The 16065-nt window shown below is 36.2% G+C and overlaps 3 protein-coding genes across 5 annotated transcripts in view; 1 reads left to right on the top strand and 2 right to left on the bottom strand.

Moving 5' to 3' along the window:
- mlxipl (MLX interacting protein like) overlaps positions 1-1188 on the bottom strand; it is a 45712-nt gene extending 44524 nt beyond the window's left edge. For both annotated transcript variants that reach the window (XR_014206335.1, XM_082171217.1), the window contains exon 1: positions 481-1188. Coding sequence is in view for 1 of the 2 variants with exons in the window: in XM_082171217.1 (XP_082027343.1) it covers positions 481-845 (365 nt within the window). In the remaining variant the exon portion in view is untranslated. The remainder of the gene's footprint in view (positions 1-480) is intronic.
- Positions 1-8740, top strand: part of rpain (RPA interacting protein) — a 159980-nt gene extending 151240 nt beyond the window's left edge. The window contains exons 2-8 of one of the 2 annotated variants that reach the window (XM_082171315.1): positions 1946-2100; positions 3451-3636; positions 5412-5484; positions 6502-6616; positions 6693-6756; positions 8414-8554; positions 8636-8740. In XM_082171315.1, coding sequence (XP_082027441.1) covers positions 2029-2100; positions 3451-3636; positions 5412-5484; positions 6502-6616; positions 6693-6756; positions 8414-8554; positions 8636-8665 — 681 coding nt within the window. In that variant the 5' untranslated portion in view covers positions 1946-2028 and the 3' untranslated portion in view covers positions 8666-8740. Of the gene's footprint in view, positions 1-1897; positions 2101-3450; positions 3637-5411; positions 5485-6501; positions 6617-6692; positions 6757-8413; positions 8555-8635 lie in introns of those variants that run through there. The other variant, XM_082171314.1, reaches the window with a different exon arrangement.
- Positions 8741-9437: 697 nt separating this feature from the next.
- c1qbp (complement component 1, q subcomponent binding protein) lies at positions 9438-16051 on the bottom strand. The gene is made up of 6 exons (XM_082171306.1): positions 15708-16051; positions 14291-14441; positions 13571-13658; positions 12139-12234; positions 11929-12054; positions 9438-9752 (listed from the first exon to the last, which is right to left on the bottom strand). The coding sequence occupies exons 1-6, from the start codon at positions 15940-15942 to the stop codon at positions 9603-9605; spliced, it is 846 nt and encodes a 281-aa protein (XP_082027432.1). The 5' UTR covers positions 15943-16051; the 3' UTR covers positions 9438-9602.
- Positions 16052-16065: the final 14 nt, after the last annotated feature.

Consider the following 16065-nt stretch of genomic DNA (forward strand, 5'->3'; position numbering starts at 1 on the left):
ATCAAATAACAACAAAATCACTATCGTTATCGTGAAATAAGGATCGCGAAATCACATCGCCCACCCCTTGCAATAAATATCACTGAAAGTGGATTATCTAAATATAATTACATTTTCATTTACAAATAGTTCAACATGTAAACAACAGTGAGGTGAATGGTCAATTATATTTGTACTTTAATAGTTATTCACTTATGTAAACATTGCAATGAGGTAGATCAACTGTATTCTGACATTTTATGAGGTAAACATCTAAGTTAAATTGAAATTTCACTGTAGTTTGGATGTTTTGTATCAATATAAACACTGTCATTAGGTGAATTACACTAAACATATCAGTTACATTCGCTGTTTTACAGTTACATTGCTGTGAGGTGCAAGTTCAATCTGTTTTATAGTGATGTAAACATTAACAAGAGGTAAATTTGTAATAGTAAAGCAGATAAGGTAAATTCGAGTTAAATGATAGGTTTGCTTTACCTGTATGCCAGTGTCATACACTCAAACAGGCGCGTGAGAGTTGGGTCGATGCTCAGTCGTCTGGACCTCAATGGACCGAAGCTGTAGGTCTGGCAGTCCGGTTTAGTAACAGTGTCATAATTATCATAATAATTATAAAGAGCTGCGCTTCTCCTCCTGACTGAGTCGCTGTGAGGCGAGGAAACCATGAAGTGCCCGCTGTGGATCACCTGAATCCGCCGGACGGATCCGAATCCGACTCCTGCGTCCACACTGGGCAAGTGGTCATCCGGATCCGAATCAGACTCCGAATCCGGTCCGATTTGATTGGGTTCTGCAGTTTCTGAGTATTCTGGCTTTGCCATGGTGTTACTCTCTGCTGTCATGCTGTTCAAAAGCAGTTCACTGAGAAAAACGCCATCTGAGTGAGGAGGCGCGTGCACGCTCTGCCCCACTGCATACTTAGTATGCAACAGGTCAAAGATCAAGAATGATCAAAACTCACTGATTAAAACGCTGCATTGAGCTGTTTCAAACTCTCCGAGGCAGATTAAACTCGTGAACAATTGTGTAAGAGTTGATCTCTGATCTCTGTTGTGGTGGCATCATGTTAGTAGATGCTATAATTAGTAAGACTATATATGATCTGTAAATATGTCCTGGTCTAGTACAGGCGCGTGCACGCCATGTCGTAATAACACCGCAGATTTCAACTTGTAAAAAGCATTCACGTCCTCGTAGAGCTCGAAATTTAAATGTTGTAAGATCTTCTGAGAGCTCCTACTTGTACCACGTGACCGAATAAATAATCAATTCTGACCCTTTTTTGAGTATTTGAACTTTGTGCATCTTTTTTACACACAGCATATCTTGTAAAACAGATCTGTGTATTGTTATATTTATTTTAAGAAATATTAATTACAATTAAATATATATAATTTAAATAAGTTATACAGTTTGTATAAATAGTGTATATATTTTTTATTTTATACCGGTAAATAAAATATATTTAATGCAAACAAAAGGTCACGCTTTATAACTAATACAATATCACAAAAGGTAAAATAATCATACATTCATAAATAATTAATTCATTTATTTAAATAAAAATAAATACAACGAAACAGACATGATGTGAAATGTAAATATTATCTTGCATGGTTTATCTACATTTATTTTAATATTATTATATATTTAATATAGCCTATTTGATATTTTATCTAAAAAATTACTTCTACAAAATGCATACACAAATAGAAACAATCTGAATACAAATAAGTGAAATTGAGTAAAAAATAACTTTAAATTAAATGCACAATATAATAATAACAATAATAACTAACTGTGACTAAATAACTTTTATAAACCCCCTCGGAGAGATTACGGACTACAAATCCCATGAGCGCTGAAACAACTTCCGGGTATGTGTGACGTCAGCGGAAGGTTAAAAGTCACTGATTGGCGGCCATCCGCTTGGTTTGTTTGTGTTTTCTCTGGGATTGAGTATCTCTGGGATTGAGTTTTCTCTGGGATTGAGTTCTGTGGAGGTGTTTTAGGTTCAGTCGAAGCATGGACGCGGTTCAGAGACACAGATCCATGTACAAAGGCACAACTCCACCATGGAAAGAAACTTACAGGAAGGTAAATGTCATGTTTGCTTGCTTCTGTTCTGGAGAATCTCATGAAAGCTGTACGGTCATATTATAAAAGAAAGAAGCACATTATATTCTGCATACAGAGAATCACGAATGTTAAATAAAATGCCTTTTTAGGACAATTACGTTGTGACATTATTTTCATGCCATTTACAGTAATGTAAAGTTCTTTATGGCGATAAATTATTAATATGTTTACCAGCCCACAGCCTCAAATCTCTCATTAACTTGTCTAACCGAACCCAAACACTTCCCCAGACCTTATGGTATTGATATGGATTGAATTAAAAATTAAACAATAAATTGAAAATAAACGCACAAAAACTGAGAAATATTTATGTTCCAGTTAAAAATCAATTAAAAAAGTTTTTAAATTGTTTAAATATGTCTGTATGGTGTTTTTAATATGCTTTAAGACAAACCATGTGTAAATTCATAAGTCGACACCATTGCTGAGTATTTCCTCCTTAAAACTGCAGTGAACCAAAGACAGTCTCAAAAACACACTTTGAAATCGCTGGTGCTTCTGACGTCACAAACTGTGGAGGCTAATTTGCATATTCATAGAACCGCGTATACTAAATGAAGTGTAGAGTTGCATTCAAGCTATTTTAAAGGAACACTCCACCGTTTTTTCATATTAAACTGTTATTCCCTTAACTAAGACGAGTTGATACATACCTCTCTCGTCTCAGTGCGTGCACTCAATCGCTCTGGCGCGCGGCGACACTTTGATTGCACTTAGCTTAGCCCAGTTCATTCATTAGGACCCAAACAGAAATGAGGTTAGAAGCGACCAAACACCTCCACGTTTTCCCTATTTAAATACAGTTACACGAGTAGTTACACGACCAAGTATGGTGACACAAAATAAAACGTGGCGCTTTTCTAAGCGGGTAAAAAGGAGAACTATAATGTATGGCGGAATAGCACTTGGGACTCGAGAGCACTTCGACTCGGCGCAGTAAAAAAGTCACGTTGGTTCTAATGACAGAAGTGAGAGGGAGAGGATTTTTCAGGAGTGATGATATTACTACGCCGAGTCGAAGTGCTCCCAAGTGCTTCATCTCTGTTTGAGATGAGAGAGGTATGTATCAACTCGTCTTAGTTAAGGGAATAACATAGTTTAATGAAAAAACGGTGGAGTGTTCCTTTAAGGCATGAAGAAAAAAAAATCAAGGATTAAAAAAACGTTTAAATATGTAATTTTGGTGATCAAGGATGAGTTTTAAGGGATATAATAATTGACTGCGAGGGACTTTAACACCATGAACTATCGCCACTGCTCCCTTGAGAAAGGCTTTAAGATGATCATGTGATGTTCTCTGTCTCTCAGCGCTGTGTGGAGCGTCTGAAGAACAGCCGGTCCCGGTTACTGGAGAGGTTCAGACAGATGGGAGAGGATCCGACCGGATCGAGCCGGTCTCTGCTGGTGCAGGAGGTGATGGAGGAGGAGTGGAGCGCACTACAGTCGGCCAATCACAGGCTCCCGTCGCTGTGGAGCGGAGACGGCGTCACAGATGTGCGTAATGTTCCTGAGAGAGTGATCAAGGGGTTTTACACTCCACTGAGGATTTAAAGGACACATAAAAACATTATATTTGTGACATTTTAATTCACTTCACATTTATTTGTATAGAGCTTTTCACAACACACATCGTTTCAAAGCAGCTTTACAGAAAGTGCATGAGTCCACATTACAATTTAGAGTGATCTGTTATCAGAGGAAACTAAGTTATGTATTTCAGAAATGTACATATACAAAATCACAGTTAGCGAAAAAAAATTTCATTTAAACAATGTAATAATTTAACGCAGAAACAATGAGCTCATAGAAGTGATGAATACTTGTTTAACAAATACTTATGACGTTTAGAAGAATGTAGCATTGGTGCGTGTTGATCTTCACTGCACACATGTACACTGTAGTTCGGTTTAACACCAGATTAACATTCATGGAATATTAACATTAAGGATTTTACTTCTTCACACACTCCCAAACGCAGTATAGCTTACCTTTAAACTCTGCATCTGAAGTGTCCTGATACATGTGTGCAATAGAGCTGAAGTTAATCAACTCAAGAAAGAGCATCAACTCTGTATATTGTGAAATTGAAGTTATTCACTGAAAACCTTGGCTTTCATTGGTGCTTTTTAATATTCAAACTTTTTTTATTGCAAGAAAATAGTGCAATAGTGCAAACAGTCTTTTACAGGATCTTAAACATTTTCAAGCAAATATACACACTAATGTGAATATTACATTATTACTACAATAAATGGCTAAATTAACGTAACAAACTACAGTAAAAGATATTAATAACTGGCTTAAAAAATTTTTTGGGGGTGAAAATACTAATGTGTCTAAGACTTTTGCACAGTGTATATCAAATATGTACACGTATTCTAGCACAATATAACAATCCCGTCAGACAAAAATGGGGGGAAAACGAATCAAGAAAAAGTAAAAAAAAAAACTGAAAACATGAAAGTTCTCGTCATATCTCTTAATTTTTTTTATTTTATTAATTATTCTTAGTGATTTGATTAAATGTTCTACTTCGCATAAGAACTCTATAAAAGTAGGTCCTTTCTAAAGAAACCTGAAAATAATATTTTGCCACAAGAATAAGGAAGTTAACCGTACGTTCTTATGACTTGTTTTGTGTCAAAACGACAAAAAACATCCTTAATGTGTTTAAATTATAGTTCATATTAACTTTACAGAAACAAAAGGAACTCAAATCATTCCAGAAAAGTGATGAAACATTACAAGAAAAAAATGTATGACAAATGTCTTCACTTTAATTTTTCAGAATATTTCAAAATATGCATAAATTTATGCATCTGGATTTTTATCTAAGATAAAAAAATTAACTTTTTATGCATAAGGGTAGATTTTCTGCAGAGTTTTAAAGTGCACTTCTCTCATTTGATTGGCTATGTGATATTTGTTTCGACACTGAGAAAGTTGAGGAATAAACGTATTATTGCGTTCTTTCCTTAAAAGCGAGAAATAACTGAGATGGTCGTTTAGCAAAAAAATGAATCGCTTTCATCACAGAATTAAATTTGTTAAACTTTTTTTATATGATCAAATATCACCATTAGAGTCGAATAGATCGGCAACAAAAGTTATGTTTTGTATTAAACCATTTATCAAAAAAAATTCGGTTTCTAATTTTAATAAGTGAATTATTGAATATGTAAGCGTGTGAAGATGCGTAATGGTAAACCAGTGTGAGCATGTGACACACACAGAGAGATGTTCTGTAAGCGTGTGTGTTTGCTCCTCAGGGATCCTCCACACAGCAGGAGTCTGACGAGCTCTCAGCGTTTGAGGAGATCCAGCAGGAGCTCATAGCACAAGGTTAGCTTCTCCTCTCTATATCCACTCGAGGGGAAACTCTCCGGGAGTTCACTGACTGTGTGAGGTGATGGAGATGCTGTGGGGGATGTGTTAAACCACTCAAGATTATTCCAGTGTCTCTCGTTAGACAATATATTAATGGACATTTTAAAAAAGGTAGTAATTGTAGAATTTCTGACAAATATTTAATTGAATGATTCTATGTAAATGTTATTAGTGGTAAATCATGCTAGAACATAGTAAATCATGGTAAACCATGCTTGCAACGTGGTAAATCCTGTTAGCAAACATGCTAATCATGTTAGCATAATGTTAGCAAAATGCTAATCATGCTAGCATCTTTGCTAAAAACATGCTAGCAACATGCTTATCATGCTAGCAACATGCTAATGTTAACAACATGCTAATCATGATAGCATCTTGTTAAAAATCATGGTAGCATCATGCTAGCAAACAAGTTAATCCTGTTAGCATGATTATAGCAACATGCTAATAATGCTAGCATCTTGTTAAAAACATGCTAGCATCATGTTAGCAAACATGCTAATCATGTTAGGAACATGCAAATCATGCTAACATCATGTTAGCAACATGTTAATCATGTTAACATGATTCTAGTAACATGCTAATCATGCTTACATCTTGTTAAAACATGTTAGCATCATGTTAGCAAATATGCATCATGTTAGCATGATGATATCAACATGCTAGCATAATGCTATTAATGCTAGCAAAATGTTAAACATGTTAACATCTTTTGCTAAAAACCAGCTAACCGCACCCTAGCAACCGAGTGGCGAGTTTTGCCACTACAAGCACCCACTCACATTTTCTTCAGGAAATGTACATTCTAGTTATTACTGTTGTTACTATTTGAATATATGTCTGATTTTGTATATTGATTGTTTTTTTTATGAAAAAATAAGTTATTGTAAACAATGTATTGATTGGCTTCATGAATATAGCCTTTGCTGCTGATATGTGTTAAATCATAAATAAGTGTGTGTCCTCCTCCAGAGCTCTCGATCCTGGAGGAATATAACCGCAGTGTGCGCTATGAGGAGCAGTATTTGGATTCGGTGTTGGAGGGAATGGAGCAGGGTGGACGGATCATATGCCCTATATGTCATGTGTAAGTGTTTGCCATAAAGCAATCTTTCCTGCAAAACACATCGATCTGAATAACATGTGTTACTCTCTCTGTGCAGGAATAATCTGACAGTCAACAGTCACTTCACATCATGTCCATGTGGCCTTTACGTCAACACCATTGTGAGTACACTTTAAAAGGGGCTAAATGTCGTGATATCGTGATCGTTATATCGTGATACAGTTTTCAGCCATATCGCCCAGCCCTAGTCTATACGCTGATTTCACGCAACCGCCATTTTGAAATCGAAAGTGAGGCTCCGGTGGGAAGAACCCCGGAAGTAAAGGTAAACAACAATGCCTTGGACTACTAACCTGAAGCTGCTGCCGCGATTTACACTATTGGATGTTAATATCCAATATAGGATATGTATATAGTTCATTCCTGCTTCTTTTTTTACATTCTGAATTATATATAAAAAAATATTTTATTTATAAATGAATTTCACTGTATATAGTCTAAGTATGAAAGAAATGTATGTACATTTTTAGAATTGACACACCATCATTAAACACAACAATACGCCATCGCATTCACGACTCTCCTGTGATTAAAGGCGACACTTCCGGTTTTCTTCCCACCGGAGCCTCGCTTTCGATTTCAAAATAACGGCTGCGTGAAATCAGCGTATAGTCTCAAATATACTTTATAATCGAACAATAAGTGCTGCTGCAGTTTCACTTAACGGCCACCGGTGTCGCTAACAACCAGAGTTTCTCAATTCTACGTGATAACACCTATAAAATGGATTTCTCAAAGTTGTAAGTACGTTTTACGAGAATTTTTTTTTACGAAAATTAGTTTTACGAGAAAAATTGTTTTACGTAAATTTTTTTACGCGAAAAAACATTTTTTTCTATGGTTAAATTCAATGTGTTATTCGGCATTTCTTTACAATTTTCACTCTGAAATTGCTAGTTAATTTCACAAAAAGTCAATCTTACACCATTTTATTTCACTAGTAATATAGACACTTGGTTTCATAAATCCAGGAACACTTTACAATAAGGTCTGATTGTTAATGCATTAACTAACATTAACTAACAGCATTTTATAATCATGTTAGTTCACAGTGCATTAATGTTAACAAATACAACTTGTTTTAAAAAAAATTAAATGTATTCGTAAATGTTGAAATGAACTAAAATGAGTAAATACTGTTCATTGTTGGTTCATTTTAACCACTAATGTTAACAAATGACACTTTATTATAAAGTGTTACCATAAATGCATTATTTGATTGGTCTGGATGGAGTAGAATATAGTGAATATTTTATTAACTCCACTATTAGCACAAGTTTATGTGACCATTAGAGATTTAGTATATATGACCCTGGATCACGTCACCAGTCACGAGTCGCACGGGTATATTTGTTATAATACATTGTATGGGTCAAAATTATCCATGTTTCTTTTATGCCAAAAATCATTAGGATATTAAGTGAAGATCATGTTCCATGAAGATATTTAGTAAATTTCCTACCGTAAATATATAAAACATGTATTTGTGTGAGTGAATGCTGCACAATCGCCAACATTAATGAACAACTTTAAAGTAGATTTTCTCAATGTTTCGATTTTTTTGCACCCTCAGATTCCAGATGTTCAATAGTTGTATCTCGACCAAATATTGTCCTATCCTAACAAACCACACATCAATGGAAAGCTTATTTATTGAGCTTTCAGCTGATGCATACATCTCAGTTTAAAAAATGTACCCATGTGACTGGTTCTGTGGTCCAGGGTCAGGTATAGTAACCTGCGCTCATGTCTCCACAGGGCAGGAACGTTTCATCAGAGGTTTTACAGGCTCTTCTAGAACGACGTGTGACGGAGCACATGGAGGATTGTCTCCACAACCCCTCGTTCTCTATGGCCTTCAACACTGACGGATCCCCCAACCTCATGATCAGCTGCAAGGTGTGCATACGTCACGTGATCAGAGTTCGTTTCTGCATCTTGATTTATTCTAATCACATGATCTGCTCTTCCTCTTCCCAGGTGTGTGACTATCTGTCCGTCGTCCTGTGAGCCGTTCCTCCACAGAGTCTGACGGATGTTTTTAAATGTTATTTCTGTGAAATAAAGAATTATTTTTAACCTTTATCATTCCCTACCTTTGAGTCGTAAGAAGAAAGAAAATAAATTGTGCATGCAATAAAGCATATTTTAGAAATATACATTTTTGCGTTAATGTATTTTAATGAAAATGTTGCAGTTAAGCACTTTAATTTGTGTTAATCTTTTTTTATATATATAATTATGAAGCATTTATATCTAATGGTGGTATTTGTTGTATCTTATAGTTGTATTTTGCATTTAAAAAATAATTTGGGTGAGTTTCACAATTCAGAAACTTTAATGTCCTAATAATAGTCTTTATATAATAAAACACTGCATCATATTTTTGTGAGATTGATCCACATTGTAAGTAAATAGAACAAGTTTACAAAACATGTTACTTCATCATTGGCTCAGAGGCGAGTCTATGGTGACGTGTGTTATTTATGCAACGTGAAAAATAACATCTTTCAATGTTTAGTCACAGGGAGTCCTGGATGTTTCATGCCAAGTTCTCCTAATCTAGTTGTGTAATAAACCTGGCACTGAATATTACTAATATTGTTGGTTTTTTGATGCATTACTGTTTTCTTTTGTAAGTCGCTTTGGATAAAAGCATCTGCTAATGTCACTCTTCAGGAAGTCAAATTAACTCTGAACATTTATCCATCTAAACCATTACATTAATGAGAATCTTTTTTTTTTTTTTGCAACACTTATAAAGTAAAGCAGGACAAACGGCTCCATATTTCCCTTCAGTTTTATTTCTCACAAGTGTTTAGTTCACATTCTCGACCTGTAAAGCCATCTGACATCTGAACCGGTGTGCACATAACTTGAAAAAATGTTATAAAATTAAATACAAAACTTCTTCATCTTCATTCTGTCATCAGAAGCTTCACACAGATTATTTGCATTTGACGAAAGTGCTGAGATTCTCCAGGAACTTGATGTACTCCTGATGCTCCAGCGCCGTGCTCATCTCCATCAGCTCGTCCGCAAACGTGTTGTCCACGCCGCGGTCCGCCAGGAAGTCCATCAGATGATCGTACAGGGCCTGAGGGGTCAGAGGTCACAGGCGGGAGTTTATATGATCGGTCTTAAACATTCTCATCTGTGAACTTACATGGATTATGTTTCTATCTTCTATCTTTCTTACGATCGCTGTTTTGTGCGCTGAATAATGACACTACATGTAGCCGTGAGTTCGTCCTATATTGACATCATGGATTATCTTCCTGTAGCGGTCTACCAAAGACACTAGTAAATGAGCTGGAATATCTCACTTTATGTTCAAAGGTATGGATAATGCATTTTATATTTAATCTGTTTATGAAACAAAATCAACGATCTAAAACTAGGACAAATTCACAGCTACACGTCGTCATTATTATGTGCACTATGTTTGTCACTGTGTCTTATTTTTAGATCGTTGGTTTTGTTTCATAAACAGATTCAATATAAAATGCAATATCCATTTGAACAAAGTTAGATACTCCAATCCATTTATTGTCTGTTTCTTTGGTCAAAAACAAACAACAACCCAAAAAAAGCTATTTTATGCACTTTACAAAATCTATTTAATAAGAGTTGGGTTCTGGGAGTAAAAATGTATTTTTAACGAGAACTAACAAACTGTCAAGTTTTTTTCTGCAACAAACTGAATTTGTGGTGAAAAACTACATTACCCATGATGCTGCACAAGATTCCACCAATCAGAATCAAAACAAGCAAAATAACTCCGCCCCCTCCCATGAAGCACTGCAAATGATGTAGTCGATCTCTCTACGCTCTCAAAATACTCAAATGTTGGTGTGTGTGTATGTGTGTGTATGCAAAGCTGAATTTTCAGGATCATTACTCCAGTCTATCACATGATCCTTTAGAAATCATTCTAATATGATGATTCATTATCAAAGTAGTAAACAGTTCTGCTGCTTAATATTTTTTCATAACCTGTGATACTTTAGGATACTTTGATGAATAAAAAATTTAAAAAAGAAGCAAATGTTTTGAAAATAGAAATCTTCTGTAACAACAATATACACGACTGGTCAGTAATTTGGGGTCAGTCATTTTTTTTTTTTTTTTTATAAATCAATACTTTTATTCAGCAAGGATGTGTTAAATTGATTAAAAGTGATAGTAAAGAAGATTTATATTATTAGAAAATATTTTTTTATTTTGAATAAATGCAGTTCTTTTTAACCTTTTATTCATCAAATATATTAGGCAGCAGAACTGTGTCCAACACTCATAATAAATCACAATATTAGAATGATTTCTAAAGGATCATGTGATAGACTGGAGTAATGATGCTGGAAATTCAGCTTTGCATCACAGAAATAAATGATAATTTAAAGTATAATAAACTGAAAACCAATTATTTTAAATTGTAATAATATCACAATATTACTTTTTTTTTTTCTGTATTTTTGATCAAATAAATGCAGGCTTGATGAGCAGAAGAAACTTCTTTCAAAAACATTAAAAATAGTAATGTGTCCAAACTTTTGGCCTGTACTTGACTGACTGACTGAGTGTGTGTGTGTGTGTGTGTGTGTGTGTGTGTGTGTGTGTGTGTGTGTGTGTGTGTGTGTGTGTGTGTGTGTGTGTGTGTGTGTGTGTGTGTGTGTGTGTGTGTGTGTGTGTGTGTGTGATATTATAAATAAATCAACATTTGTAAATGAGTAGTTTAATATTTCTCCATTTTTAACTCGATTATGCTGTTCACAGTGATTCATGGGATTGTGGTTCTTTTCCTCACTAAAGCTGGTAAGTTCACAGTCTTAAAACAGTTTTTGTCAGATTTTCAAAAACATTTTGCTTGACCTCAAAGTTAGTAGTGTTGTGATTCTCCTTGAAGCTGATTGGCTCGGTTCATGGCTTATAACACTTTAACAAAGACTTTTTTTTAAATCCCTATGGGAAAATTAAAGTGTGCACTAATGCACTATTTCATCACAAAAAGTGAAGTTTGTTTGGTCAACTCTGTGCCAACATAAATACATCAAGCGCCCTCTAGCGGTGTGAAAGAAAATGACAGAAATCCAAATTCAAATTAATTTCATAACTGATGAACTTTGCAACTGTTATTGAACTGAATAATTACACTAGAGCTGAAACTATGTTCGTTTCATTTCTGAAGAACTTTGCAACATTGACTTATTTTCAGATTGCTTTGAAACGATCTGCAGTGTATGAAGCGCTAGAGAGGCAAAGACTTGACTAACCCAGTCCAGAGAGTCTGTGTTGAGCGTGTAACTGGTTTCCTTCCAGTCCGTGTCGCCCTCGGGCTGGAAACTGACCTCTCGGATGGAGAAGATGTCGCTCTCCTCCTCTCCGTCACCGTGACTGGTCTGTGCACATATGAGATCCAGTGAGATGAATGAGAAACACACATCTTTTGATTGTGCGACAGACGGAAGAGGAATGAAACTCACCTCATCCTCTGGGAAATGACAGTCAAACACTAGTGAGTTCTTCGTGCCCTGTTTGGTCACCTCAACCACAAAATTGGGCGTCGAGACGATGTCAGGCTAAAAAACACAGGAAAGATGCATCAAAAACAAGCTGGTCGAGCCGCTCAATTCTGCAACATCTTTAAAGCAGCGTGTCTCACACTCAAAACAAGCATTCAAATCATCTAGAACGACTGAAAATCAAGATATTATTTCTGATTTTAATTCACCCCCCTTCAACAACTAGTAGACCTGATTTTAAAAGTGTGATTTCTAGAATATGGAAATTAACTCCATGGGCATTATAATACTGAATATAAATTTTTATAGTTATGCCAAGCTGGAAAATATTTTATCAGGCAAAAAATTGGGAGTAAAAAAAATGTTTTCTTGCAATTCTGACTTTTTCTTAGAATTGCGATTCTGAAATTTTTTTTCACAGCCGCGAGTTTATATTTTACAATTCTGAATTTAGACTTTTCTCGCAATTCCGATTTTTTACCTCACAATTCTGACAGTTTTCATAGAATTGCGATTCTGACTTTTTGTTTCTCACAATTCTAACTTTTTTCACATTTTTATATCTCACATTCTGACTTTTTTTTTTTTTTTTTTTGTGAATTTAAATCTCACAATTCTGACTATTTCTCAAAATTGTGCTTTTATCTCGCAATTCTGACTTTTTTCTGCAATTGTGACTTTTTTCCTCGCAATTACGACTTCTTTCTTAGAATTCTGACTTTTTTCCGGGATGGCGACGTTTTATCTCGCAATTCTGACTTTTTTCTGCAATTGTGACTTTTTACCTTGCAATTCTGACTTTTATCTCGCAATTCTGACTTCTTTCTTAGAATTCTGACTTTTTTCCGGGATGGCGACGTTTTACCTTGCAATTCTGACTTTCTTTACGCAATTGCTACTTTTTACCTCGCAATTCTGAATATTTATCCCGCAAATCTGACTTTTTTTCTCGCAATTCTGACTATTTCTCAAATTTGTGCTTTTATCTCGCAATTACGACTTTTTACCTTGCAATTCTGACTTTTATCTCGCATTTCTGACTTTTTTCTCGCAATTCTGACTATTTCTCAAATTTGTGCTTTTATCTCGCAATTACGACTTTTTACCTCGCAATTCTGAATATTTATCCCACAAATCTGACTTTTTTCTCGCAATTCTGACTATTTCTCAAATTTGTGCTTTTATCTCGCAATTCTGACTTTATATATAAGCGTATGTTAATATGTTAAACTTGTGATTTTAAACCTTTATTTTCTAAAATCTCCACTTCACTACTGTAACATCACATAACAACAATTGAAATGGCAACGACTTGAACGGTTTGAGGGATTTAGGGAGCTAGGTATCCCAGTTTCCCCGGCTGCAGTGCTTTCCTGCATGAACGTGACGATACCTCTTCCTCCTGACCCTTCTGCGTTTGCTCGTGCTCTTCCTCCAGCTGTGGCGGGATGCTGTTGTTCACATTGAACGTGACGGTGACTCTGTCAAACACACACATGATGTATTATTACAGAGGAGGACACGAACGATCATAAAAGCTCTGCTGATGACACTTTATAAATCTGCTCAATGCATTTAAAAGAGAGTCTATTGTGCCTTTTTTTTTTTAAGTCTTCTTGTTCTCAGGCTCTACTAGAACAGGTTTTCCTGCTTGAATGTTGATTATTTTCCTCATATTCTCCATTGTTGCGGCTCCTCTCTTCCCAGTCTGTCAGTAACACTCTGTTTACTTCCTGTCTCTATGAAGCCCCTCCTTCTGAAAAGCACACTGTGCTCTGATTGGTCGGCTGGAGCAGTGTGTTGTGATTGGCTGATCACTTCGAGTGTGTTTGGGAAATGTCCCGCCCCTTTCCATAACCACCAGTTTAACACACTACCAACTAACTCAACCAGGCCCCGCCCCTTTATTCTACGCATTAATTATTTAAATGAGGAATATTATGACGTGTTCGTTCCCGGAAGAAACTCAAGACTACAATGGAGGAGTTTCAGGAGTTCAGAAACACTGACACTGTTATAGAGAAGAACTCAGAGCTTTTTCACGCTCAAACAGCAACATTACACACTTCTTTGAATGAACATATTAATCTGATTGTCTGAAACCCAAGCGTACTTTTCTCCGGCTAGCGAGCGGATGAGTTTAGCTTCTGTGCCGTTCAGCTCCAGCTCCCACCCGCCGGACATTTTAGGAAGACTCGCGTTCTTCTGGATCTTCTTTTCTTCTTTGATTTCATCAGTGAGGAACTCTCCAAACGCTTTATCGCCTGGAGAATAAAGACACACATGCATGATTTACTAACAACACTAGTGATGAATCATGAGCTCTCATTGGTCGGTTAATGTGACGTGTTGTCGTTCGTCTCCTGGCGTCTGTCAGTCACTCTCAAGGCCTCCTGTTGCCATGCTCTGATGACACACATGCAAATATTGCAGCATATGACATCACCTTTAATATCACGGAATATTCTAATCTTGTAACTTTTTATTTAAATTAGGAGTTATTTTCTGTTTTCATTTAAACTTTAGTTAGTAATTTAGTTAGATTAGATTATGTTTTTTTAAAATAGCTCTAAAGTGTTTATTATGGAAGCATGTTTCCGCCACAGAATAAAAATTGTAATTGCGACTTTCTCACAATTCTGACTTTTTTTCTCCCAATTGCGAATATATTTTTCACAATTCTGACTTTCTCGCAATTCTGACTTTTTTCCCGAAATTCTGAATTTATTTTCTCGTAATTCTAAATTTATATCTTGCACTTCTTAGTTTTTTCGCAACTTCGAGTTTATATTTCACAATTTTGACTTATCTCTCACAATTGCGAGTTTTTAATCTCGTAATTCTGACCCTTTTTTTTCTCGCAATTCTTAAATTATATCTTGCAATTCTGACTTTTCTCGCAATTACGACTTTTTTCCTTGCAATTACGACTTTTCCTAGAATCCTGACTTTTTTCTCAGAATTGCAATTGTAACTTTTTTTTCTCACAACTGCAAATTTGTTTCTGACAATTCAGACTATTTCTCCAAATTTTGTTTATATCTCACAGTCTGACTTTTTTTCTCAGAACTGCGAGTTTTTTTATATCTGACTTTATAACACGCAATTGCGAGTTAATATTACGCAATTCTGAGAAAAGCCAGAATTGAGAGATATAAACTCACAATTGCGCTGGAAAAAGATTAGTAAAATTAGTAATAACCTTTTTATTATTTTTTTATTCAGAGGTGGACACAAGCTTCCATAGTTCATTAATGTTTATTTAATTAAACTAAATAAATGAAAATGAGAAAAGTCGCCTTATGGCTGAAAAAGGTTTTTAATATTTTATTTCAATTGACGTTTATTTTATTTAAAGTAACTTGTTTTGTAGTTCAGTTAACTAAAATAACCCTGATACTATATGTCCAGTTTCTCCTCTCTGACCGATTAAGTCATTAGCTATAGTAAGAGTTTTCCTCTACACATATCCCACAGAAGCGAGCTCTACGCGGATAACTGGTACAGTGTGCCGCTAAAGGAGCGCTTACCCTCGGTGTGGAGACTCCCGCAGCCGCAGGACAGCGTCGGCAGCGCCCGCGTCGCAGTGAGGAGCCTCGGCCTGGACCCGGACGACGCGCCGCTGCTGCCGCTCAGGCTCCAGATGGACCGGCTGAAGGTTCTGCTGAGACGCGGCGCGGAGCTGATGGCGGACGCGGGCGACGCGGAGCTCCTGCAGGACAGACGCGCCGCGAGCTGAACCGCGCGACTCACAGACTTCAACATGACTTCGGTTCTGAATGAGAGATGCTCGCTCGCGCTGCTGACCGCTGATCACACTCACAGTCACACACACACACGTGGGGAAGGACACTGTGACCTCAGCACTCTACACCGGAAGTGTTCCCT

The sequence above is a fragment of the Leuciscus leuciscus genome, assembly GCF_965113295.1.
Source record: "Leuciscus leuciscus genome assembly, chromosome: 5".
NCBI lineage: Eukaryota > Metazoa > Chordata > Actinopteri > Cypriniformes > Leuciscidae > Leuciscus > Leuciscus leuciscus.